Below are 27849 nucleotides of genomic sequence, written 5' to 3'. Positions count from 1 at the left end.
ATGACCATCTGGATGATCCAGAGGAGGAATGGGAGAAGGTCATGTGGTCTGATGAGACAAAAATTGAGCTTTTTGGTCTAAACTCCACTCGCCGTGTTTGGAGGAAGAAGAAGGATGAGTACAACCCCAAGAACACCATCCCAACCGTGAAGCATGGAGGTGGAAACATCATTCTTTGGGGATGCTTTTCTGCAAAGGGGACAGGACGACTGCACCGTATTGAGGGGAGGATGGATGGGGCCATGTATCGCGAGATCTTGGCCAACAACCTCCTTCCCTCAGTAAGAGCATTGAAGATGGGTCGTGGCTGGGTCTTCCAGCATGACAACGACCCGAAATACACAGCCAGGGCAACTAAGGAGTGGCTCCGTAAGAAGCATCTCAAGGTCCTAGAGTGGCCTAGCCAGTCTCCAGACCTGAACCCAATAGAAAATCTTGGGAGGGAGCTGAAAGTCTGTATTGCCCAGCGACAGCCCCGAAACCTGAAGGATCTGGAGAAGGTCTGTATGGAGGAGTGGGACAAAATCCCTGCTGCAGTGTGTGCAAACCTGGTCAAGACCTACAGGACACGTATGATCTCTGTAATTGCAAACAAAGGTTTCTGTACCAAATATTAAGTTCTGCTTTTCTGATGTATCAAATACTTATGTCATGCAATAAAATGCAAATTAATTACTTAAAAATCATAAAAATGTGATTTTCTGGATTTTTGTTTTAGATTCCGTCTCTCACAGTTGAAGTGTACCTATGATAAAAATTACAGACCTCTACATGCTTTGTAAGTAGGAAAACCTGCAAAATTGGCAGTGTATCAAATACTTGTTCTCCCCACTGTATATAGGTTATAGGTTGAGAACTTTTGTGAAAGAGTACAGTTAGAAAGATATGGCATATAGAAGCAAACCGGATGGACATCATGAAAATGATCTGAGAGGTTGAGGGTAGAGGAAGTTCAGGAGTAAAAACAAACAAAATAGAATTATTGTAAAATTGACTGTGTCCATAAAATGTATATGGTATGTATAAGCTGGAAGTAGAGGCCTAAGCGTTGTTGTTCACTAGTTTACTCCAGTTAGGGCAGGGTTGGTGGGGTTGGAAAGTAATAAAGGGAAATATATTTTTAAAAAGGAAATGTATATGTATGTATGTATATATGGAAGTGATGCAGACAATTACATTGATGGAAGTTACAATCTATCTGCAATATTAAAGCTGATCTACCCCCCAAAAAAAATCATTTGACCATCATGCTTATGAGTCTATAGGTTAATTTGCATAATTTAGTGGAAATAAATTGGCCTCTGTGTATTTTCGTTAGTCATCTTGTATTTTATTTATCCAACACAACTATCACACCCGCACAGCATACAGAGCCTATTTTGAGCTGGATTTGTCCTGCTGCTCCTCAGCTGGTTGCTGCTGGAGTAAAACATGTGCTTTTATAAGCCCATTCATTGTGCAACAATTCCAAATGAAATTGCGTGTTAAAAACAGTTAAAAACAGCTCTGATAGACATGAGCCTGCGACTCTCAATTCTCCAGCGCTGCACTTCATCACTTATAGAATCACAGCCAGGCGAAAGGTTGTGAAGGAGCTGCAGCACCCCTGATAAATTCAAATATATTTGCCAACGTTAAAGAATTACTGCTGTCTGTTAAAAAATAAATGAAATAATTCAGAATAGCCTGCTACACCATGAGTAGGCATATAATTTAGCCTCAGAGGATCAATAGCTTCTTTAAAAAAATTGCCTAGCTGTGGATTGTGTGTAGGCCAATAACAAGGCATAGCCTACAGTCAGGTATGCGCAGCATGCAGACAAAACAGGCCTCTAATCGTTCTGCTGTAGGCTACCAAAATATTTGATCAACTTCCAAACAGTGTTTTACAAAGTAAAACAAGTGAGAGATAAGCTTTTAGCACGAACGCATCTGCCATCGCCGGTGAGTGAGTGGCACATCATTGGGTGAGTCAAAGAAACTGGAAAGAATTTTTTGGACTATAATTTCTTCCACATATTGTAGCCTACAATATGTGTATCCACCAGTGGCAGTTGGTGCCGTTTAAGATGAGGGAGGATTTTTTTTTTATTACATCATATTGGATGACTGTCATTCATATTCCATTCATCCAGTTCAATGTAACATCGATAGGTTTAGGCTACTACATGATGCTAGAATTTCCCCTATACCCATCATGAGGTTGCTAGAACCTAGCCTATGAATGAAAGTTTACAACGTAGGTGCACACATTTCCAAAGAACATTTTGAGGTGACAGGAAGTAACACATGGTCAGACAGTGACACTTCAAAACTGCCTTGCACACTCTTGCTTGCATCTAACTGATGTTACACTAGGGTGTAATCAACAGTTGCAAACAAGAGTTTCTATTGGACAAATTCAGGTATGTTTATCCCCATTTCGTTCCGTTTGCTTCCGTTTAAGAAATGTTTTTCAACAGAATCGGCGGAATGAATACACCCCTGATCACATGTAAACACAGATCACTTTCATAGCAGCCACGTTGTATTCCTTCTCGCATCTATGCGCTCTCCTCCTCTCACCTTTTCCCTTCGCTTGTGGACTTCAATGTACAACACATCAGCTGTACAGTATGTGACCAGGCAAAAAAACTTTTCCAAGCCAAACCATATCATAACCGCTACACAGCCTAAATCATTGCCGAAATTAGGGAAATAACATGGTAAGGACAGAGAAAGTACTCCGGTTTTATAAATTTTAGTCCTTCGGGGTCAATTGCCGCCCGGCATAAAACATCTAATTCTGATTGTTTGACTAACAGTGATGATAATGCTGGCTGTGGAAGAAAACTAAGCCATCATTTTGGTCAATGTCTCACAGGAGCACTTTTTTAAGTACATTTTTGTTGGGGTCGATAAAATGTATAATAATTCAAATGTTGGTGTAATGTCCTTTTAAATAGGAAAATAAATCACAGCCGTCTTCACACCTACCGAAGGTGCGTTTGTGTGTGTCTGTGTGTGTGAGTGTGTGTGTGAGTGTGTGTGTGTCTACAGAAACAGCTTTGAGGGGCTGGTTTTCATTTAGATTTCACGTTTTTCAAAAATGTTGAAATTCTAAACGTTAAAGCTTTTATCCAGATCGTTCATTTTATAGGAAAACCTGAAAGTACTGTATTTCTGGTATGTTTGTTGTGTTGGTTTTTTATTATGATAATATATATATTTTTTAAATTACAAGATCAGCCTTAATAATCACTACATTTCTTATGTTATTGGAAGATGTCATTTATTGTACTGGTTGTTCTCGTGTGACAAAGTTGAATCATTGACGCATTCAACACTAATAGGCAGTCAGCTACATGTACTGTATGTATGTACTGTAACTAACTAGAGGTGTACTGACTTGTCCTGGATGAAGGCCTGCAGCAGCTCTGGTCTCAGCCTGGTCGGTTGGTCAGTTTTTCCATCCGTCCGTCCTTTGGCCTGGCTTAAACACTGAGATTAGCTGTTAAACCATGTGTGTGTGTGTGACACAGACCTGTGCTCCAGAGTGTTGAGCCAGTCCTAGCCTGCTGAGAGGGTTTCTGTGGGAGTGGGAGGCAGATGGGGTTCGCAGCCAGCTCACTGTGTGGTAGGGAGTTGGCATCGCTTCTACTGGGGGCAACTGGGGCCTACAGGGATACTTTACATTGTTTGCGAGATCAGACATAATATCACTATAATCTGAATGTTGTTTTTCGGAAGTTGCTTTCAATTCAGCATATCTAATTTGTAAACCTTCCAACTGCACAAAAAATCAACACCCACTAAAATAAAGTTATTTTCTTCTCTTTTTTGTGATAAGTGTCGAGACGGTGCATTCAATCACAGACGAAAATGTGGCACTCTTATAGATGCAGCCATAACCGGAGTGTGTTTGACAGGTCATTTAAAACGTTTCCACGGTCGTTATGTTAACGTAAAAAACCGAATGGCACAAGCAATAGTGGGAAAGTGTCGCCAGAGTAAAATGAAAGCAATTAATCCAGCGAGATTTAAGTGACAAGTGGATTTTGCAGCCTTCAAACACAGGAAATAAATGGCTGAAAAGGAGAGATCTTCAGGTGGGCGGGGCATGCGCGTTGCTATTGACATGTTGAGCAGAAGCCTTCTGTCACACATTGTCAACAGATTTTAGATTTCTGTGCAGTAAGTCTGGGATTTTATCTTCAGGTCCACTATTCCCTCTATGGCATTAAAATGTGTTGTTGACTAAGGTTGATATTTGGTTGTTCCACAACTGTTCGTTCACACCAGTAGGGAAGTAGTCAATGCCATTTTGTGCTAGAAGGGCCTCCAAATTGTGCTCCCTGTATGGATCTTCACCAAACACATTGTTGATAGCTGTGTTGTCTGCCCCCACATTGGTTAGCATGCACCTGTCCATATCTGTGGGGATTCCAGGCCTCTCGAAACAAATCCAATCTGCACTGAATTTCTGGGAGATATACAAATTGCAGGGATATTTTGTGGATGTCATTTGATGGATCTAGGATGCCAGTGTGCTCACGACTGTAGAATTAATGGTAGAAGTAATGCAACACATGCAGAAACACATCCCTCCAAAGGCGCTCTATCCTCTGGTTGTACACAGATTCTCCTGTAATGTGACTTCTGTGCTCCACATCTTGGACAAGAGTCCTAAAAAAGGCAACTTGAGTGTTCTTACTTCCATGGTCAGACCGAACACTGGATGGGAGTCCATCAAGGCATGTTGCCTTTAAGAACTGCGTCAGTACAGTGGTCTAGGTTGTTTGTATTGCAGCAAGGTATGTAATCAGAGGAGAGTTGCCATGTATGGCTCCATGAATGGGTAAGACCCATCTGTAAAGGACAAACATAAAGAAAACAGGGGGAGGGGAAGGGAGGCTGTTAGATCAGGCATGGTACCTTAAATGTTTGGCCGAGATTGTAAAAAATAAAATAGTTCACACACCAGGTTATGGACCAGACCAAGGTTGACTCAGGGTTCTGGTTAACTAGGCCTGTTCTGGACATCTTAATTGTATTATGCAGTTCAAAGTTAAACACAATGAAGGGTGAACAAATGTGTTACAAAGAAACAGAATAATGTACCTGAAGAGACGCATGTTCCTATCCATATTCCATAGACTGTTAGGATAAGGAACATGGTATGTTCGTCTGCCCATGGTCGAGCTCCATCTATGTGCTGCAGCCACTGGGTAAATCAGAGTCAACATCTCTCGCACTCTCTGTAACCACAAATCCATCTGCTCGCAACAATGCTCTCATCATCTCAAAGCACAGTCATATATAGGTTATTTATATTACACACATGAAAGAATTCTGCATAGGCTTTCTACATGACAGAATTGTTTTCTAAACACATCACACACACACACACACACACACACATTAGGCCTACAGCCCTAGCCAAAAAATCCTTTAGGATTCCAATAGAAAAATACTATAGGACTTTTTGACCATAGGTAGCTTACACTGACTCATCACGCAAGAACTCACACACACACACACGGGGCAACACGTTCAGAGGATTGCAAGAGAGGCTGACGTTACAGCATTTCCTGATCTAGGATGCAGTCTGTGGAGTCTTCTTACATGCTGTTCCAGCACCTCATCTGTTAATGAACTTGACCTGCTGCTCGTAATCGGCATCCCAAGCAGTCTTGTTCTCTTGTACAGGAACGAGGAGGAACACCCCAACAGTTTGGCCATGCACTTGACAGTGTAGCCTTGCCTAATAAGAAACTGGATTTGCTGCCTTGTTATTCTGATTGGCGGTTTTCTTTGCCTACCTGTAACATTACAAACATTGCTACAAATTGCTCATTGATAATCCATAAAAATATAAGGTGATGTTGGGACAAGAGTAACGTTAGGCTTATTCTTTAGTGACCCGGCCACAAAAGATCCAGATCCCTTAAAGTAATACTTTGGGATTTTGACAATGATGCCCCTTATTTACTTCATTAGAGTCAGATTAACTCGTCAATACCATTTTTATGTCACTGTGTGCAGTTTGAAGGAAGTTGCTAACTAGTGCTAGCACAATTGCTAGCATGCTAGCAGATACCCATTGACTTACAGTCATTGCGCTAACGCTAGTTAGCATTGGCTTGCGAAACTACGTCTAATTTCCTTTATACTGGACACAGAGACATACAAATGGTATCCATGAGTTAATCTGACTCATCCCCCAAATACCGAAGTATTCCTTTAAGGGCCAAGGAAGGCCTTTAAGCTGTAGCTAGTCCGACAAAACTTAGTGAGATGATGCCATAATTAATTAATATGGAAGACTGTTCAAAAAGTGCAATCATAACCTATTTTTTTAAACTTTCAAAACCTTGCTACCTTGACGCATTCGGGGGGCTGAGTAGGCCTCCTCCTGGTCTCCATGTGAGCTTGAATGCGAGATGATAGCCGCCCTAAGATCCGAAAGACTATGAACTCATTCTTCCACAATTTCCATCGACAACATGCCTTCAATTCTTCATAAATTCGCCAGAGATGTATCAATATTCCACAACTGTACCTGACCTGCAAGGCCTTTTTGAAAGTCTCTCTCAATTTCATTGCATTTTCGTCGAAGTTGTTCAGTAACATCTGCCATTTTGCTCCGTGCGGTCATGCAGTAGGCATGCTGTCTCGAATATTTAGTAGACAACTATCATAAATATAGCATATGTTGTAGATATCAAAAGCTGTCTGTGTTACTAGTAAATAGAGTTGTGGATATCTTTAATCTAATGTCAAGTAGTCATACATTTCTAGTTGTAATTACATTTTGACTTGTGCGAATAGAAAAGCAACTAGTAATAATTAGAATAGTGACTAGTAGTTTTGGAATAAGTACCAGTATCTATTGAAATTTACTAGGAAAATTGAAATAGTTATTAGTCAGAATTGGACTAGTAACTAATGAATAAGTACTAGTTGCTTTTAAATTACTAGTTAGTTCTAGGAAATAAATGTTAAAATGGCTTGCAGGTGGTGGGTCGACGCCAAAACAGAGAAGTTGAAGTCTTGGTCCCGTATTTCATGAGCTGAAATAAAAGATCCCAGAAATGTTTCCATATGTACAAAAAGCTTATTTAACTCAAATGTTGTGCACAAATTTGTTTACATTACTCTTAGTGAGCATTTCTCCTTTTCCCAAGATTATCCATCCACCTAACAGGTGTGGCATATCAAGAAGCTGATTTAACAGCATGATCATTACACAGGTGCACCTTGTGCTGGGGACAATAAAAGGCCACTCTAAAATGTGCAGTTTGTCACACAACACAATGCCACAGATGTCTCAAGTTTTGAGGGAGCGTACAATTGGCATGCTGACTGCAGAAACGGCCACCAGAGCTTTTGCCAGAGAATTGAATTAGATAATTTGGCAGTACGTCCAACCGGCCTCATAACCGCAGACCACGTGTATGGCGTCGTGTGTGCGAGCAGTTTGCGAATATCAACGTTGTGAACAGAGTCCCCCATGGTGGCGGTGGAGTTATGGTATGGACAGGCATAAGCTAAGGACAACAAACACGACTGCATTTTATCGATGGCAATTTGAATGCACAAAAATACCGTCAAAAGGTCCTGAGGCCCATTGTGATGCCCATTTTTAAAAAAGGTATCTGTGACTAACAGATGGATATCTGTATTCCCAGTCATGTGAAATCCATAGATTAGGCCCTAATGAATATATTTAAATTGACTGACTTCCTCATATGAACTCTAACTCAGTAAAATCAATGAAATTGTTGCATGTTGCGTTTATATTTTTGTTCAGTGAACGTTGAGATTATTTTTTGTATATGGCAATTAAATATTATGATTACTGTAAAATTAGTTTGCACCTTCAATTCATGCACATTTTCTCAGAAAAATGTATTTGAAAGCTAGCCAATGTTGACTAGCCTAGCCAGCTAATACTGTAACTGTCAGTATGCCTGCCCAGGAAGCTAGTGTTTCATTAGCCATCTGTCAGTGAATTACATTTTGAATCATGTTTTGGCATGATTGTCTCATTTCAAGTAACTAGCTGCAGGCTTAAAGAAACATTCAATCATATAATTTGCATATAAACTCAGATAAAATCATGTAGATAGAAAGGTGTCATGTATACTTGTATGGAAGTTTAAAAAATGACAGCTCCATATGCATATTAGCAAATACATATGTCAAAGCCTATACATGTCACTCCCTGGTGAGTGAATCAGCCCATGCTAGGTTGATCTCTGTGATCAGGACACAGGAGAGCTGAATAGATCATGTGAGACAAAAGTGAGAGACAAGAATGAATTAAATAAATCATCACACCAAAGGAATGTAGTTTGTAAGCTAAAAAATGAACATCCTGACAGGATGCTCTGCAATCATCCTACTCCAACTATTGACAGGGATAATGTGGCATTTCTTATTTGTCAGTATGAATGATATTAGTGGGTCCTGCCTTGATGACTGTATTAGTTTGACAATACTTGTCCTATAGATTTGTGTAGTCTTAAATTATGACTTGGAATAAACTGATAGCTAAAACGCTACTTGCCCTGGAATGACATGCTAACTAGTGATAAAGCTATCTGCTCCTGCTAGCTAACATTTTACATTTTTTTTTTTTTACATTTTAGTCATTTAGCAGACGCTCTTATCCAGAGCGACTTACAGGAGCAATTAGGGTTAAGTGCCTTGCTCAAGGGCACATTTACGTCATTTAGCAGACGCTCTCATCCAGAGCGACTCACAAATTGGTGCATTCACCCTATAGCCAGTGGGATAACCACTTTACAATTTTGGGGTGGGGGGGGAGAAGGATTACTTTATCCTATCCCAGGTATTCCTTAAAGAGGTGGGGTTTCAAATGTCTCCGGATGGTGGTGAGTGACTCCGCTGTCCTGGCGTCGTGAGGGAGCTTGTTCCACCATTGGGGTGCCAGAGCAGCGAACAGTTTTGACTGGGCTGAGCGGGAACTATGCTTCCGCAGAGGAAGGGAGCCAGCAGGCCAGAGGTGGATGAACGCAATGCCCTCGTTTGGGTGTAGGGACTGATCAGAGCCCGAAGGTACAGAGGTGCCGTTCCCCTCACTGCTCCATAGGCAAGCACCATGGTCTTGTAACGGATGCGAGCTTCAACTGGAAGCCAGTGGAGTGTGCGGAGGAGGGGGGGTGACGTGAGAGAACTTGGGAAGGTTGAACACCAGACGGGCTGCGGCGTTCTGGATGAGTTGTAGGGGTTTAATGGCACAGGCAGGGAGGCCAGCCAACAGCGAGTTGCAGTAATCCAGACGGGAGATGACAAGTGCCTGGATTAGGACCTGTGCCGCTTCCTGTGTAAGGCAGGGTCGTACTCTCCGAATGTTGTAGAGCATGAACCTGCAGGAGCGGGTCACCGCCTTGATGTTAGCGGAGAACGACAGGGTGTTGTCCAGGGTCACGCCAAGGCTCTTCGCACTCTGGGAGGAGGACACAACGGAGTTGTCAACCGTGATGGCGAGATCATGGAACGGGCAGTCCTTCCCCGGGAGGAAGAGCAGCTCCGTCTTGCCAGGGTTCAGCTTGAGGTGGTGATCCGTCATCCATACTGATATGTCTGCCAGACAACATAACAACATATCTACTTATTGTAACTAGCTAACTAGCAAGCTAGCTGCGTTCTAAGTTGGAAGTCATTAGATACGGATAACAAAATTGGCAAACTTGATCAGCAGAGTTAGTACCATGGATAGTACACAAGTTTTGATTGTCCAGCTAGCGAACAATAAAGTAAATATCTTGAAAATATTTGCAAGAATTGAAATTTCCAAGAAACGGTGTCCAAAATGTGTTCAGAAGAAAGAAATATACACAATATGTAAAAATAAATAACAAAATAAGCCCCTCCCTTGACAGGGATTGATCACCTTGAAAACTAAAGCAGATTCAGTGCCTTCAGAAAATATTCATACCCTTTGACTTATTCCATATTTTGTTGTGTTACAGCCTGAATTCAAAATGGAAAAAACAATATATATATATATATATATATATATATAACAGTACCAGTCAAAAGTTTGGACACAACTACTCATTCCAGGGGTTTTCTTTATTTTTACTATTTTCTACATTGTAGAATAATAGTGAAGACATCAAAACTATGAAATAACACATATGGAATCATGTAGTAACCAAAAAAGTGTTAAACAAAATCAAAATGTATTTTATATTTGAGATCCTTCTAAGTAGCCACCCTTTGCCTTGATGACAGCTTTGCACACTCTTGGCATTCTCTCAACCAGTCACCTGGAATGCATTTCAATTAACAGGTGTGCCTTGTCAAAAGTTAATTTGTGGAATTTCTTTCCTTCTTAATGCGTTTGAGCCAATCAGTTGTGTTGTGACAAGGTAGGGTTGGTATACAGAAGATAGCCCTATTTGGTAAAAGACCAAGTCCATATTATGGCAAGAACAGCTCAAATAAGCAAAGAGAAATGACAGTCCATCATTACTTTAAGACACGAAGGTTAGTCAATCCGGAAAATGTCAAGAACTTTGAAAGTTTCTTCAAGCGCAGTTGCAAAAACCATCAAGCGCTATGATGAAACTGACTCTCATGAGGACCGCCTCAGGAAAGGAAGACCAAGAGTTACTTCTGCTGCAGAGGATAAGTTCATTAGAGTTACCAGCCTCAGAAATTGCAGCCCAAATAAATGCCTCACAGAGTTCAAGTAAAAGACACATCTCAACATCAACTGTTCACAGGAGACTGCGTGAATAAGCCCTTCATGGTCAAATTCCTGCAAAGAAACCACTACTAAAGGACACCAATAAGAAGAAGAGACTTGCTTGGCCCAAGAAACACGAGCAATGGACATTAGACCAGTGGAAATCTGTCCTTTGGTCTGACTAGACCAAATTTGAGATTTTTGGTTCCAACAGCCGTGTCTTTATGAGACGCAGAGTAGGTGAATGGATGATCTCCGCATGTGTGGTTCCCACCGTGAAGCATGGAGGAGGAGGTATGATGGTGTGGGGGTGCTTTGCTGGTGACATTGTAAGTGATTTATTTCGAATTCAAGGCACACTTAACCAGCATGGCTACCACAGCATTGTGCCGCGATACGCGATCCCATCTGGTTTGCGCTTAGTGGGACTATCATTTGTTTTTCAACAGGACAATGACCCAAAACACACCTCCAGGCTGTGTAAGGGCTGTTTGACCAAGAAGGAGAGTGACGGAGTGCTGCATCAGATTACCTGGCCTCCACAATCACCCGACCTCAACCCAATTGAGATGGTTTGGGATGAGTTGGAACACAGAGTGAAGGAAAAGCAGCCAACAAGTGCTCAGCATAAGTATTCACTCCCATGAGTCAATACATGTTAGAATAATCTTTGGCAGCGATTACAGCTGTGAGTCTTTATGGGTAAGTCTCTAAGAGCTTTGCACACCTGGATTGTGTAACATTTACCCATTATTCTTTTCAAAATTCTTCAAGCTCTGTCAAATATGTTGTTGATCATTGCTAGACAACCATTTTCAGGTCTTGCCATAGATTTTCAAGTAGATTTAAGTCAAAACTGTAACTTGGCCACTCAGGAACATTCACTGTCTTCTTGGTAAGATTTGGCCTTGTGTTTAAGGTTATTGTCATGCTGAAATGTTAATCAGTCCCTACACCCAAACGAGGGCATTGCGTTCTTCCACCTCTGGCCTGCTGGTCCCCCTACCTCTGCGGAAGCACAGTTCCCGCTCAGCCCAGTCAAAACTGTTCGCTGCTCTGGCACCCCAATGGTGGAACAACACCACGACGCCAGGACAGCGGAGTCACTGACCACCTTCCGGAGACACTTGAAACCCTACCTCTTTAAGGAATACCTGGGATAGTATAAAAGTAATCCTTCTACCCCCCCACCCCCTACCCCCAAAAAAAAAAAAAAAAAAACTATTAGGAAAATTTATAAATATAAAAAATAAAAAATAAAAGTGGTTGTCCCACTGGCTATCATAAGGTGAATGCACCAATTTGTAAGTCACTCTGGATAAGAGCGTCTGCTAAATGACGTAAATGTAAATGTAAATGTAATTAATCTCCCAGTGCCTGGTGGAAAGCAGACTTAACCAGTATTTCCTCTAGGGTTTTGCCTGTGCTTAGCTTTATTTTTTTTATCCTGAAAAACTCCCCAGTCCTTAACGATTACAAGCATACCCATAACATGATGCAGCCACCACTATGCTTGAAAATATGGAGAGTGGTACTCAGTAATGTGTTGTATTGGATTTGCCCCAAACATAACACTTTGTATTTAGGACAAAAAGTGTTACCACATTTTTGCAGTATTACTTTAGTGCCTTGTTGCAAACAGGATGCATGTTTTGGAATATGTTTTTTCTTTTTTTCACTCTGTCAATTCGGTTAGTATTGTGGAGTAACTACAATGTTGTTGATCCATCCTCAGTTTTCTCCTCTCACAGCCATTCAACTCTGTAATTGTTTTAACGTCACCATTGGCCTCATGGTGAAATCCCTGAGCGGTTTCCTTCCTCTCCGGCAACTGAGTTAGGAAGGTCGCCTGTATCTTTGTAGTGACTGGGTGTATTGATACACCATCCAAAGTGTAATTAATAACTTCACCATGCTCAAAGGGATATTCAATGTCTGGTTTTTCTACTAATAGGTGCACTTCTTTGCGAGGCATTGAAAAACCTCCCTGGTCTTTGTGGTTGAATCTGTGTTTGAAATTCACTGCTTGACTGAGGGATCATACAGATAATTGTATGTATGGAGTACAGCGATGAGGTCATTCAAAAATCCTGTTGAACACTGTTATTGCACACACAGTGAGTCCATGCAACTTATTATGTGACTTGTTAAGCAAATGTTTACTCCTGAACTTATTTAGCCTTCCGAAAACAAAGGGGTTGTTTTTTCAAGACATTTCAACTTTTCATTTGTAATTAATTAGAAAAAAGTTTGAAAAACTTAATTCCACTTTGACGTTATGGGGTATTGTGTGTAGACCAGTGACAAAAAAAGCTGTAACACAACAAAATGTGGAAAAAGTCAAGGAGTGTGAGTACTTTCTGAAGGCAATGTAGCTTGCTATGGTCCACCTCCTGGTGCCATACTCGCTAACATAAGCCACTTGTTGTATTCACAACTGTTGACAGCTCGATTGTAGCGGGTGAGGCTAACAATCTCGCAACACTTGTGACGAGTTGGAGAAAATGATTTTGGTCTTTGTAGTTTCATAACCAGAAAGCTGGACCTGGTTGACTTTGGAGATTAAACTTAATTTAACTTGCAATGGTGCTTTTGTGAAATTGTACAATAGAAATACAACCAGTAGGCTAAAACAACAATATGGGACGGGATTAGTCAAAATAGACAGTCACCTGATTTTATTACAGGTGTGGTCACATCGATGGTTTCTCAGAACTGATGGCTTCTGGTTGTGTCTAGATGGAGTACAGCCTTTTAGCTTTCCCTAAACCTTGTCCTTACCTTAACCTGATTCTGCTAACCTGCTACTTTAATTCTCCATCTAGCCACAACCATAGCTAACAATTCTTGGGAGAGATAAAGTTATTTTTTTAAATGTTTCCCTGTTTGAGTGTCCAGTTTTCTGTTAGTTAGGGGAACATTCTATGTATGTTAGCAAAAACCTTCTGATAATCTACTTAGCATGTTTTGGTGTTTAAAGTTAGGAGAACCTTCCCTTAATGTCAAACAGAACTTACCCAGAGCGTGGCTACCATATTCTCAGAAAATCCAATATTAATGTTCTAGTCACATTTCATTGGAACGTTGCAAGAATATTCCTGTGTCCAGTTTTCTGAGGGTTAGGAGAATATTCAATCAACGTCACACCAAACATACACAGAACATGGTTGCCATGTTCTCAGAATATAAGATATTAATGTTCTAGACACGTTTCATGGGAACGTTGCAAGAACATTCCTGTGTATCAGTCATCAGGACGTCGCCTGATGGTCCCAAAGAAACGTTCTGCCCAAAAAAAGAAATTGTTTCATCATTACACATCACCCATTGTTGCTGTAGCCAAGCCCATCAAGGCTCTGATTGGGGAACCACTGATCCATTCACCTGCTCTTTGTTTGTTGGCAAGGTTAAGGACACACACACACACACAAACAATGTTTTTAAAATACAGTTTTTTCAACTTACATATTTGACACACTTTGACATAAATGATTACATTGCGCATGTTCATTTATACAGTAATTATTATTCAACATTACATTTTACATTTAAGTCATTTAGCAGACGCTCTTATCCAGAGCGACTTACAGGAGCAATTAGGGTTAAGTGCCTTGCTCAAGGGCACATTGACAGATTTTTCACCTAGTCGGCTCAGGGATTAGAACCAGCGACCTTTCGGTTACTGGCACAACGCTCTTAACCACTAAGCTACCTGCCGCCCAACATGTCCTCCTTTGCGATTTGAACTCAAAACCTCTTGGTTCACAGCGTTCTGATCTTCCTGATACTCCACCATATCTGTGTCAGTTATCTAATTATTCTCTTATCATTGATTTGATTGACTTATTTCAGCAATTTCAGCTTTTTGTAGTTGTCTATTGTTGGTGGGCATACAGTATAAAGCTGTTTTAATGTTACTTCTGAATCACTATAATCAATAAAATTGTTTTTCTTGAGTGTAGTCTTAACCCTTTAAAGCACAATGTTACATATATGTAACATTGTCTTTAAACACCTGGTAAAGTGTCTGTACACAATCAATACATAAAAGGAAAACATTATCTTCAAGAAGAGAGCTTAATAAACAATTCTGGCACCATCTCGTTACCGATCTTTGTAATTAAGCTATAGGAGATCGCCGCTGATTTTGTGAGGGGGTCAGAAAATAAATACACAACTTCTGCTCCTCCGAATGGTGTCCTACATTGTCAAAAAGGTGAGTTCCTGAAATACAATACATTTGCCTGGGTCCGAGACCTGCTAGGGGAGTCACACTACTCTCACATTCTTAGCAATATATGTTAATGCAATTATTAGGCAACAGTTACAGCACCCCTAACTGATCTAATTTAAATCAGTTTATCATTGATAGATGGGAATCTGTAGGATTACCCCTTGGGCACAAATTATGACCACATTTCCACTGCCTCTCATAAATTATCAGTATTTATTAATTCTAGCTGAGCATCTCTTTATTATCTTCTTGAAATTGACTTTGAAGTCAATCTCAGCTCTGTTAAAAGTACACTCTAGAAAAACTATTTTATTGATCATAGTGATTCAGGAGTAATATTAAAACAGGGTCAAATGCCCCACCAACAATAGACCACTATACAGAAAGCCCTGAAATTGCTGAAATAGGCCTAAGTAAATCAAATCAATGATGAGAGAATAGTCAGATTAACTGATAACTGACACAGACATGGTGGCGTAGCAGAAAGATCGGAATGCCGTCCCACTGGCCAAAAACTGGTTGAATCAATGTTGTTTCCAAGCCATTTCAAACAAAAACATTAAATGTGATGACGTTGAATCAATGTGAAAAACTGATTGGATTTGTAAAAAGTCATCAACGTAAGGGAATTGTGTCTTTTTTTCAACCAACTTTTAACCTAAATCCAATGACATGGTGAATTATTTTGTTGATTTTACTTTTGATTTACGTTAGTGGACAATTCAACCAAATGTATATCAAAAACCGACGTTGAACTGACGTCTGTGCCCAGTGGGGTGAACCAAGAGGTTGTGAGGACATGCTGAATAATAATTACTGTATAAATGAACATGCACAATGTAATCATGTACGTCAAAGTGTTTCAAAAATGTATCTTGAAAACACGGTATGATGTTGTGTTCTCCGCTTTGCTCTACAACCCCCACAAGCGTCACGGGACTCGTCTGAAGTCAGTACCGCCAATGTGCCAACTTTTGTTTGTAGTGTCCAAACTGTTTGGGCTACACACTAATATGACCCCTCTATGGAAAGATGACTCTCACGAACACGATGGTGTTCTCTGTTTTGCTCTACGCCCCCCACAAGTGTCACAGGACTCATCAGAAGGTAATTCGGTATCGGGACAAAACATTTATGGAAGTGAATGGGGCATATCCACGTCAAAGGTATACAGATAATTCTATGGTAAAACATTTATAAATAATCTGAGCTTTCTTATATCTCTCATACAGTGCAAGTATTCAGACCCCTTTACTTTTTCCACGTTCTGTTATGTTACAGCCTTATTCTAAAATGGATTAAATTGTTTGTTATTCTTCATTAATCTACAGGTAATACCCCATAATAAAAAAGCAAAAACAGGTTTTTAGACATTTTTGCAAATGCATAAACAATTCAAAACTGAAAAATTACATTTACATATATATTCAGACCCTTTACTCAGTACTTTGTTGAAGCACCTATGGCAGCGATTACAACCTCGAGTCTTCTTGGGTATGATGCTACAAGCGTGGTACACCTGTATTTGGGGAGTTTCTCCCATTCTTCTTTGCAGATCCTCTCAAGCTCTGTCAGCTTGGATGGGGAGCGTCGCTGCACAGCTATTTTCAGGTCTCTCCAGAGATGTTTGATCGGGTTCAAGTCCGGGCTCTGACTGGGCCACTCAAGGACATTCAGAGACTTATCCCGAAGCCACTCATGTGTTGTTTTGGCTGTGTACTTAGGGTCGTTGTCCTGTTGGAAGGTGAACCTTTGCCCCAGTCTGAGGTCCTGAGCTCTCTGGAACAGGTTTTCATCAAGGATCTCTCTGTACTTTGCTCTGTTCATCTTTGCCTTGATCCTGACTAGTCTCCCAGTCCCTGCCGTTGAAAAACATCCTCACAGCATGATTCTGCCATCACCTTGCTTCACCGTAGGGTGAATTGGCAAATTCAAAGCGGGCTGTCATGTGCCTTTTACTGTGGAGTGGCTTCCATCTGGCCACTCTACCATAAATGCCTGATTGGTGGAGCGCTGCAGAGATGGTTGTCCTTCTGGAAGGTTCACCCATCTCCACAGAGGAACTCTAGAGCTCTGACAGAGTGACCATCAGGTTCTTGGTCACCTCCCTGACCAAGGCCCTTCTCCCCCGTTTGCTTAGTTTGGCCGGGCGGCCAGCTCTAGGAAGAGTCTTGGTGGTTCCAAAACACTTTAGCGTGCTGTCTCTGACCAACTCTCTCGCTATCTCTATCTGAACGATCTTCTTAACCCTAACCAGTCAGGCTTCAAGATGGGTCACTCACCTGAGACTGCTCTCCTCTGTGTCATGGAGGCTCTCCGCACTGTCAAAGCTGACTCTCTCTCCTGTGTTCTCATCCTCCTAGATCCGCTGCCTTCGACACTGTGAACATTCAGATCCTTCTCTCCACCATCTCATGGCTGGGCGTCTCAGGCTCTGGACACTCTTGGATTGCATCTTACCCTGCAGGGTGCTCCTACCAGGTGACGTGGAGAGGATCTGTGTCTGTGCCACATACTCTCACTACAGGTGTCCCCCAAGGCTCGGTTCTAGGCCCTCTCCTCTTCTCTCTATACACCAAGTCACTCAGCTCTGTCATATCATTTACATTTAAGTCATTTAGCAGACGCTCTTATCCAGAGCAACTTACAAATTGGTGCATTCAATATCCTCACATGGTCTCTCCCATCATTGCTATTTTCTCCTTCCCCCCTTTTGACACCCAGGTGGCAACACGCATATCTGCGTGCCTGGCAGATATCTCAGCTTAGACCTCGACAAGACGGAGCTGCTCTTCATCCTGGGTAAGGCCAGCCAGCTCCAAGAAATGCAACAATTTTTCTGAAATTGAAAGGGTGTGTTATGTATGTCCCTACCCTGTGAACATTCCAAAGTTGGTTTGAGGTGTCTAGGTCATGTAATCAAGGAGCAATTGACATTCTAAGTCAAACGTCAAAGGTAAAGTAATGAATTAAGGTAAAGGATAATGTAATCAATGTTTCCGAAATCCAAAGGGTGTCCCTAAGGAGCTATTGCATTTTACGTGATTTTGTTGGAATCATTTTATGAAAAATACCAAAGGCTCTGCAACAATAAAAAAAAAAATTGACCTCCACAAGTCTGGTTCATCCTTGGGAGCAATTTCCAAAAGCCGGAAGGTACCACGTTCATCTCTACAAACAATAGTACGCAAGTATAAACACTGTGGGACCACACAGCCGTCATACCGCTCAGGAAGGAGACGCGTTCTGTCTCCTAGAGATGAACGTACCTTTGTGTGAAAAGTGCAAATCAATCCCAGAACAACAGCAAAGGACCTTGTGAAGATGCTGGAGGAAACAGGCACAAAATTATCTATATCCACAGTAAAACAAGTTCTATATTGACATAACCTGAAAGGCCGCTCAGCAAGGAAGAATCCAGTGCTCCAAAACGGCCATAAAAAAGCCAGACTACGGTTTGCAACTGCACATGGGGACAAAGATCGTACTTTTTGGAGAAATGTCCTCTGGTCTGATTAAACAAAAATATAACTGTTTGGCCATAATTACCATTGTTATGTTTGTAGGATAAAGGGGCAGGCTTTCAAGCCGAAGAACACCATCCCAACCGTGAAGCACGGGGTGGCAGCATCATGCTGTGGGGGTGCTTTGCTGCAGGAGGGATTGGTGCACTTCACAAAATAGATGGCATCATGAGGAAGGAAAATTATGTGGATATATTGAAGCAACATCTCAAGACATCAGTCAGGAAGTTAAAGCTTGGTCGCAAATGGGTCTTCTAAATGGACAATGACCCCAAGCATACTTCCAAAGTTTTGGCAAAATGGCTTAAGAACAACAGTCACGGTATTTAAAAAACATAACTCTCTATGTAAGGAATAAATAAGAGTTGAAATGAGGTTGCTAAGTCATGTGGTTGAAGAGCTATTTAAATGTAAAAGTTTCAAATATTAACATAAAACCGTGTAAGCACTTTATGGGAAAACCGTAGGGTGTGCAATGTGTGTTCCGTGAACAATATGAAGTTGGTTTGAGGTGCCTAGGTCAAGTGATCAAGGAGCTATTGAATTGTAAGTGATTTTATGAATATATATGTATATATACACTGAACAAAAATATAAATACAACATGCAACAATTTAAAAGATTTTACTGAGTTACAGTTCATATAAGGAAATCAGTCAACTGAAATAAATTCATAAGTCCCTAATCTATGGGTTTCACATGACTGGGAATACAGATATGCATCTGTTGGTCACAGATACCTTTTTAAAAAGGTAGTGGCGTGGATCATAAAACCAGTCAGTATCTGGTGTGACCACCATTTGCCCCATGCAGCGTGACACATCTCCTTCGCATAGAGTTCATAAGGCTGTTGATTGTGGAATGTCGTCCCACTACTCTTCAATGGCTGAGCAAAGTTGCTGGATATTGGCGGGAACTGGAACACACTGTTGTATATGTCGATTCAGAGCATGCCAAACATGCTCAATGGGTGACATGTCTGGTGAGTATGCAGGCCATGGAATCACTGAGACATTTTCAACTTCCAGATCCTTGCGACATGGTGCTGTGCATTATCATGCTGAAACATCAGGCGGATGAATGGCACGACAATGGTGCTCAGGATCTCGTCACGTTATCTCTGTGCATTCAAATTTCCATCGATAAAATGCAGTTGTTTTTGTTGTCCGTATCTTATGCCTGCCCATACCCTAACCCCACCGCCACCATGGGGCACTCTGTTCACAAAGTTGATATCAGCAAACCGCTCGCCCACACAACACCATACACGCTGTCTGCCATCTACCCAGTACAGTTGAAACCTAGATTAATCCGTGAAGAGCACACTTCTTTAGCGTGCCAGTGGCCATCGAAGGTGAGCATTTGCCCACTGAAGTCGGTCACGATGTCGAACTGCAGTTAGGTCAAGACCCTGGTGAGGACGACGAGCACACAGATGAGCTTCCCTGAGACAGTTTCTGACAGTTTGTGCAGAAATTATTTGGTTGTGCAAACCCACAGTTTCATCAGCTGTCCGGGTGGCTGGGCTCAGACGATCCCGCTGGTGAAGACGCCAGATGTGGAGGTCCTGGTCTGGCGTGGTTACACATGGTCTGCGGTTGTGAGGCCGGTAGGACGTACTGCCAAATTCTCTAAAACAATGTTGGAGGCAGCTTTTGGTAGAGAAATTAACATTCAATTATCTGGCAACAGCTCTGGTGGACATTTCTGCAGTCAGCATGCCAATTGCACACTCCCTCAAATCGTCAGACATCTGTGGCATTGTGTTATGTGACAAAACTGCTTTTTTTAGAGTGGCCTTTTACTGTCCCCAGCACAAGGTGCACCTGTGTAATGATCATGCTGTTTAATCAGCTTTTTGATATGCCACACCTTTCAGGTGGATGGATTAAACTTGGCAAAGGACAATTGCTCACTAACAGGGATGTAAACAAATTTGTGCACAACATTTGAGAGAAATACGTTTTTTGTGTGTATGGAAAATTTCTGGGATCTTTTATTTCAGCTCATGAAACATGGGACCAACACTTTACATGTTGTGTTTATATTTTTGTTCAGTGTATATATATATAAACATTTTGGAAGCATTTTATGAGAAAACCAAAGGGTATTCAACATGCCTCTCTATGTAAGAAATAATGGAAAATTGAAATGAGGTTGTTTAGTCACGTGGTTGAAGAGATATTGACATTTTAATATTGTGATCATGCACTTTGTTGACGGTCCCTAACTAGTTGCATTGACTGTGTGCCAGGCTGCCTACGTAATTGCCGTGTGATTATGAAACTCTGGTCGGAATCTGAAAAATAAGACCTTTGCAATGTTGTACACCTTTTTTCCTTCATGAAGAACCTGAGGTATGTAGCTCAAATCATTCGCGAGCTATTGAAGTTTGATGGTACGAATTTCTCAAACCAATTTTACCAGGGGGCGGCAGGTAGTTTAGTGGTCAAGAGCGTTGTGCCAGTAACCGAAAGGTCGCTGGTTCTAATCCCCGAGCCAACTAGGTGAAAAATCTGTCGATGTGCCCTTGAGCAAGGCACTTAACTATAATTGCTCCTGTAAGTCGCTCTGGATAAGATGCTAAATGACGTAAATGTACCACGGTCCTAATAAACCAGGGCTATCCAACCCTGTTCATTGAGATCTACCGTCTTGTAGGTTTTTGCTCCAACCCCAATCTAGCGCACCTGATTATAATAATTAGCAGGTTGATAAACTGAATCTTACAACCGGGGTTGGAGTGAAAACCTACAGAAGGGTACCTCTCCAGGAACAGGGTTGGATAACCCTGGCCTAGTGAATGAATCATAAAAGCATGTTTTTATGAAATTGGCCATTGGAATAAGGGACAACATATTGTGAATCAAAACGTTTGTTAGGCTAGATGTGAGTGGCCTAAATAGCCTAAGTATATTTAAATAAATAGACTATCCATCTCTTTCAATCACTCGAAATATCACATCTAGGCCTATTAAATGTCAAATGAATTGTAAAATAATGAGGCAATGGTCGCATGATGGGGCTATTAGACAAAATATAACACCAGATTTGGTCCATAGGCAACCGCTCTATCATCAGTGGTGCTGATGAGAATGATGCGAGTAGGCTACCACTTTAACGTTGGCTTGGATCCGTGCAGACCACGCCCGGTGCTAAAGACAAGACCTGCCGCTGATGCTAAGCCTCGGCAAAGGCAAGCTTCAGAAATCTCTCCTCCTGCGTCTCTCACTACAACAGCTGACCGTCTGGAGCCGGAGCCGCTCGGAATACTCTTAACATTTAAATTATAACGGACTGCATGGACAAACTATTATAAATATTTTGCCCTATTCAATTATATTTATTTGTTTGTGTGCTATTTGAAGTCTCAAACTCTCCGAAATGTACATAACCAATTTTTGTATTTATCGAAAAGCAGAAAATTCTCTTTCAAAATTCTCATTTCTCATTCCTGCCAACTCTCAGTTTGTCCATTGCAAAAAAAGAGATTGTCGAGATCAATAGGGCAGATGTTAGATGACATAGTCTAAGGCAAAAAGTAACTTGTTTTCAAAAAAATATATTTTGCCTTTCGGAGGCGCATCAGATTCCTTTCTCACAATGGCCGAAGCTAGCGCAGAATGTAACATCAAGGTGCTATGTCGCTTCCGTCCTCTGAATCAGTCCGAAATTATCCGTGGGGACAAATTCATCCCCATGTTCCAAGGAGATGACACCGTCAGCATCGCGGTAAGTTGTTATTTCTGCTCATTCTTCTTTTGACAGATTTGTTGCCATCCCTTTTAGTGATGATGGCTATGATGATGATGCATCATCCAAAAAGGTGACGCTGGGGTTAGGCCTACACAGTGTCTTTACACTACAAACAGTATCACCCTCTGTCTACCGGTCAAGTCTGGACACAGTTTCCCTGAAGTTCAGGCTTGTTGTATTGGCGGTAACTGATTTGATGAAACCATACAGACATTGATTGTCATCATCCTCCTCCAGTCCTCCTTGTCATCATCAACTTCTCACATCACTGTCAATAATTGATGGCTGTAGCCTATAGCCTACATCCAGCCAGATATGCAATGCAGTTAATGAATTAATGTTGCAGCATCAGTTTTCCGGAATAATAGCCAATTCACTTATTGCATGGATTCAATCCATTCAGGTAGTGGTAGACCCTAGTATACCGTAATAGGCTGTAGGTATGTATAATTTCTGATCAGCCAACAAGGCTTATCCTATCGATTATTGGGAAAGAGCTCCTTGCATGACCTGTGAGACAATAGCCCACTGGGCACAGAAGTCAGTTCAACGTCTAGTTTTGATTTACAATTGGTTGAGTTGTCAACTAACGTGAATTCAACGTTAAATCAACACAAAATGTCATCATGGCATTGGATTTTGGTTAAAAGTCGGGTGAAAACCCCCCCCCCGAAATAGCCTTACATTGATGACTTTTTGCAAATCCAATCAGTTTTCCACGTTTTTTCAACATCATCACATTGATGTTTTGGGTTGAAATTACGTGGAAACAAGTTGATTCAACCAGTTTTTGCCCAGTGGGATAGATCTGTCATCTCAAATAACACGGATCACTTAGCATGTCTTTATAGGGCTGTGGTGATCAATGGTGATCAGTTTCAGAAAGGACATCCAAGTGAGCGTCCCAAATGGCACCCTATTCACTATATAGTATCCCAGGGGTCCTGGTCAAAAGTAGTACATTAAAGATGCACTATGCAGAAATTGCTCCACCATTTCCTGGTTGCTACAATTCGAATAGTTTGCCTAATTTCAGTTTATGTGACAAACAAGCAAGTATAGTGTAGATAATCATTGTACCATAACCAAAAATATTGTATTTTTAGCTGTTTGAAGCTGGTGTACAAAACCGAAAGCAAAAGACTCAAAAACGAAATGTAAGCAGGAGAAACATAGAAATAGCGCACATAGAACATATCTACCGCTTCTTAGACCTGCTTTCAATGAGAATGTCAGATTTATAACTCACATTTCTATATGAATTTGGTTGCAGCTTTAAAAGGGAATAAGGTGCCATTTGGGATGCAATAAATTCACTATTGACTGTTATATCAGACTGACTTACTGATCACTTCGTCAATATCTCTTCTGGCTGGTGTTGGACTAATTGGCCTGGATTGAGCTGATATCGACTGGTATGTCCTGTCATTAATAACATGTAGAAATGATTGATCATGTCTAAACTGTGCTTTGCTTTTGGAGTTTGACGAAAAAAGGAACGAGAGAAACAAGAGCATGATCTTCCGAGTTATGATCTGTGTATCTTGTGCATAGTCATTCTTCCTCCAAGGTTTTTATAGTCCTTCTGAGAAGGTGATAATTCACGCTCTGTGACTGGACTGGTGTGTCTGTGTAGTGGGTGGCTTGGATTTCACTAGATAAGGGAGAGAGAGAGAGAGAGAATGCTTCTTTCTTTATTGCTGGGAAATAAGGTGTCTAAGCTATATGTAAAGTGAGGGCATTGTATAACTTCAAAATCTGTTAATTGTTTTCACCTCATTTGAATCATCAACAAGCTTGGCATCTGTGACAAGATTATGCCACTCTATATAAAAATGTTATAATAAAACGTCTATGCAAAGTATGTCAGAGAGCAATTATCATTTAGTACACACATACACACACGCACATGCACACACACTATAATGAGTCTCAGAGACACAAAGAGATCCACACCCCACCTAGTCCACTGGGTTTTAAACTGGAGTCAATAATGATGAAGTCAGCACTACTGCAAATTACGTTTCTATGTTCTTCTCTTATCTACAGATGCACACAGCTGGCAATGCAAATAATAATAGACTCATCATAAATATCTCATAAATATGTATAGGCCAGGCAACAATAGAGATGAAAAGAGATGACACTGGGAGATAATAGTGAATAGAGACATGCAATTATATTTACCTGCAATCTGAATACCTATTTTGTTGAAGAGTTGTCTTGGATCTTATCTGAAAAAATTGATCTTATCTGAAGAGTTGGCTCTAATCTGAAGAGTTGATTTTTATCTTACTGTGTAGATCTTAATAATTCTTATTATTAGGTAGGTGCTTATACACTAAACAAAAATATAAACGCAACATGCAACAATTTCAAAGATTTTACTGAGTTACAGTTCATATAAATACAGTGGGGAAAAAACGTATTTAGTCAGCCACCAATTGTGCAAGTTCTCCCACTGAAAAACATGAGAGAGGCCTGTAATTTTCATCATAGGTACACGTCAACTATGACAGACAAAATGAGGAAAAAAATTCCAGAAAATCACATTGTAGGATTTTTAAAGAATTTATTTGCAAATTATGGTGGAAAATAAGTATTTGGTCACCTACAAACAAGCAAGATTTCTGGATCTCACAGACCTGTAACTTCTTCTTTAAGAGGCTCCTCTGTCCTCCACTCGTTACCTGTATTAATGGCACCTGTTTGAACTTGTTTTCAGTATAAAAGACACCTGTCCACAACCTCAAACAGTCACACTCCAAACTCCACTATGGCCAAGACCAAAGAGCTGTCAAAGGACACCAGAAACAAAATTGTAGACCTGCACCAGGCTGGGAAGACTGAATCTGCAATAGGTAAGCAGCCTGGTTTGAAGAAATCAACTGTGGGAGCAATTATTAGGAAATGGAAGACATACAAGACCACTGATAATCTCCCTCGATCTGGGACTCCACGCAAGATCTCACCCCGTGGGGTCAAAATGATCACAAGAACGGTGAGCAAAAATCCCAGAACCACACGGGGGGACCTAGTGAATGACCTGCAGAGAGCTGGGACCAAAGTAACAAAGCCTACCATCAGTAACACATTACGCCGCCAGGGACTCAAATCCTGCAGTGCCAGACGTGTCCCCCTGCTTAAGCCAGTACATGTCCAGGCCCGTCTGAAGTTTGCTAGAGTGCATTTGGATGATCCAGAAGAGGATTGGGAGAATGTCATATGGTCAGATGAAACCAAAATAGAACTTTTTGGTAAAAACTCAACTCGTCGTGTTTGGAGGACAAAGAATGCTGAGTTGCATCCAAAGAACACCATACCTACTGTGAAGCATGGGGGTGGAAACATCATGCTTTGGGGCTGTTTTTCTGCAAAGGGACCAGGATGACTGATCCGTGTAAAGGAAAGAATGAATGGGGCCATGTATCGTGAGATTTTGAGTGAAAACCTCCTTCCATCAGCAAGGGCATTGAAGATGAAACGTGGCTGGGTTCGTAAGAAGCATTTCAAGGTCCTAGAGTGGCCTAGCCAGTCTCCAGATCTCAACCCCATAGAAAATCTTTGGAGGGAGTTGAAAGTCCGTGTTGCCCAGCGACAGCCCCAAAACATCACTGCTCTAGAGGAGATCTGCATGGAGGAATGGGCCAAAATACCAGCAACAGTGTGTGAAAACCTTGTGAAGACTTACAGAAAACGTTTGACCTGTGTCATTGCCAACAAAGGGTATATAACAAAGTACTTTTGTTATTGACCAAATACTTATTTTCCATCATAATTTGCAAATAAATTCATAAAAAATCCTACAATGTGATTTTCTGGAAAAAAATGCTCATTTTGTCTGTCATAGTTGACGTGTACCTATGATGAAAATTACAGGCCTCTCTAATCTTTTAAAGTGGGGGAACTTGCACAATTGGTGGCTGACTAAATACTTTTTTTCCCCACTGTAAATAAATCATTTGAAATACATTTGTTGGACCCTAATCTATGGATTTCACATGACTGGGAATACAGATATACATCTGTTGGTCACAGATACCTTAAAAAAAGGTAGGGGCGTGTATCAGAAAACCAGCCAGTATCTGGTGTGACCATAATTTGCTTCATGCAGCACGATACCTCTCCTTCACATAGAGTTGATCAGGCTGTTGATCGTGGCCTGTGGAATGTTGTCCCACTTCTCTTCAATGGCTGTTGGATATTGTCGGGAACTGGAACACACTGTCGTACACGTTGATCCAGAGCATCCCAAACATACTCAATGGTTGACATGGCTGTTGAGTATGCAGGCATTTTTTCAGCTTCCAGGAATTGTGTACAGATCCTTGCGAAATGAGGCTGTGCATTATCATGCTGAAACATGAGGTGATGACGGCAGATGAATGGCACGACAATTTACATTTACATTTACGTCATTTAGCAGACGCTCTTATCCAGAGCGACTTACAGTTAGTGCATACATTATTATTATATATATATATTTTTTCTCATACTGGTCCCCCGTGGGAATCGAACCCACAACCCTGGCGTTGCAAACGCCATGCTCTACCAACTGAGCTACATCCCTGCCGGCCAGTCCCTCCCCTACCCTTGACGATGCTGGGCCAATTGTGCGCCGCCCCATGGGTCTCCCGGTCGCGGCCGGCTACGACAGAGCCTGGATGGGGCAATGGTGCTCAGGATCTCATCTCATCACGGTATCTCTGTGCATTCAAATTGTCATAGATAAAATGCAATTGTTTTTGTTTTCCGTAGCTTATGCCTGCCCATACCATAACCACACTGCCACCATGGGACACTTTGTTCCCAACGTTGACATCAGCAAACCACTCGCCCACACGATGCCAAACATGCAGTCTGTCATCTGCCCGGTACATTTGAAACCGAGATTCATACATGAAGAGCATAGTTCTCCAGCGTGCCAGTGGCCATCGAAGGTGAGCATTTGCCCACTGAAGTCAGTTGCGAAGCCAAACTGCAGTTAGGTCAAGACCCTGATGAGGACGACGAGCACGCAGATGAGTTTCCCTGAGACGGTTTTTGACAGTTTGTGCAGAAATTCTTTGGTTGTGCAAACCACAATTTCATCAGCTGTCCGGATGGCTGGTCTCAGATGATCCCGCTGGTGAAGAAGCCGGATGTGGAGGTCCTGGACTGGCGTGGTTACACATGGTCTGCAGTTTTGATGCCAGTTGGATGTACTGCCAAATTCTCTAAAACAACAATGGATGTGGCTTATTGTAGAGAAATGTACATTACATTCTCTGGCAACAGCTGGTGGATATTCCTGCAGTCAGCATGCCAATTGCACGCTCCCTCAAAACTTGAGACATCTGTGGCATTTTTTAGAGTGGCCTTTTGTTGTCCCCAGCACAAGGTGCCCTGTGTAATGATCATGCTGTTTAATCAGCTACTTGATATGCCATGCCTTAAAGGTGGATGGATGATCTTGGCAAAGGAGAAATGCTCACTAACAGGGATGTGCACCACATTTGAGATAAATACGTTGTTGTTGCGTATGGAACATTTTTGGGATCTTTTATTTCAGCTCATGAAACAAACACAAGTTGCATTTATATTTTTGTTCAGTATATTTGTCCTGTTATACACAAGTGTGTTTCTTGCATATC

At 41.4% G+C, this 27849-nt stretch overlaps 1 protein-coding gene across 2 annotated transcripts in view; it reads left to right on the top strand.

Moving 5' to 3' along the window:
• The first annotated feature begins 21622 nt into the window (after nucleotides 1-21622).
• LOC121578315 (kinesin heavy chain) overlaps nucleotides 21623-27849 on the top strand; it is a 125606-nt gene continuing 119379 nt past the window's right edge. For both annotated transcript variants that reach the window (XM_041892614.1, XM_041892613.1), the window contains exon 1: nucleotides 21623-22192. In XM_041892614.1, the coding sequence (XP_041748548.1) occupies nucleotides 22064-22192 (129 nt within the window). In that variant the 5' untranslated portion in view covers nucleotides 21623-22063. The remainder of the gene's footprint in view (nucleotides 22193-27849) is intronic.

The sequence above is a fragment of the Coregonus clupeaformis genome, chromosome 12 (genome assembly GCF_020615455.1).
Source record: "Coregonus clupeaformis isolate EN_2021a chromosome 12, ASM2061545v1, whole genome shotgun sequence".
In the NCBI taxonomy this organism is placed as follows: domain Eukaryota; kingdom Metazoa; phylum Chordata; class Actinopteri; order Salmoniformes; family Salmonidae; genus Coregonus; species Coregonus clupeaformis.
The sequence above is the reverse complement of the archived record's forward strand: the minus strand, read 5'-3'. Positions and strand labels throughout refer to the sequence as shown.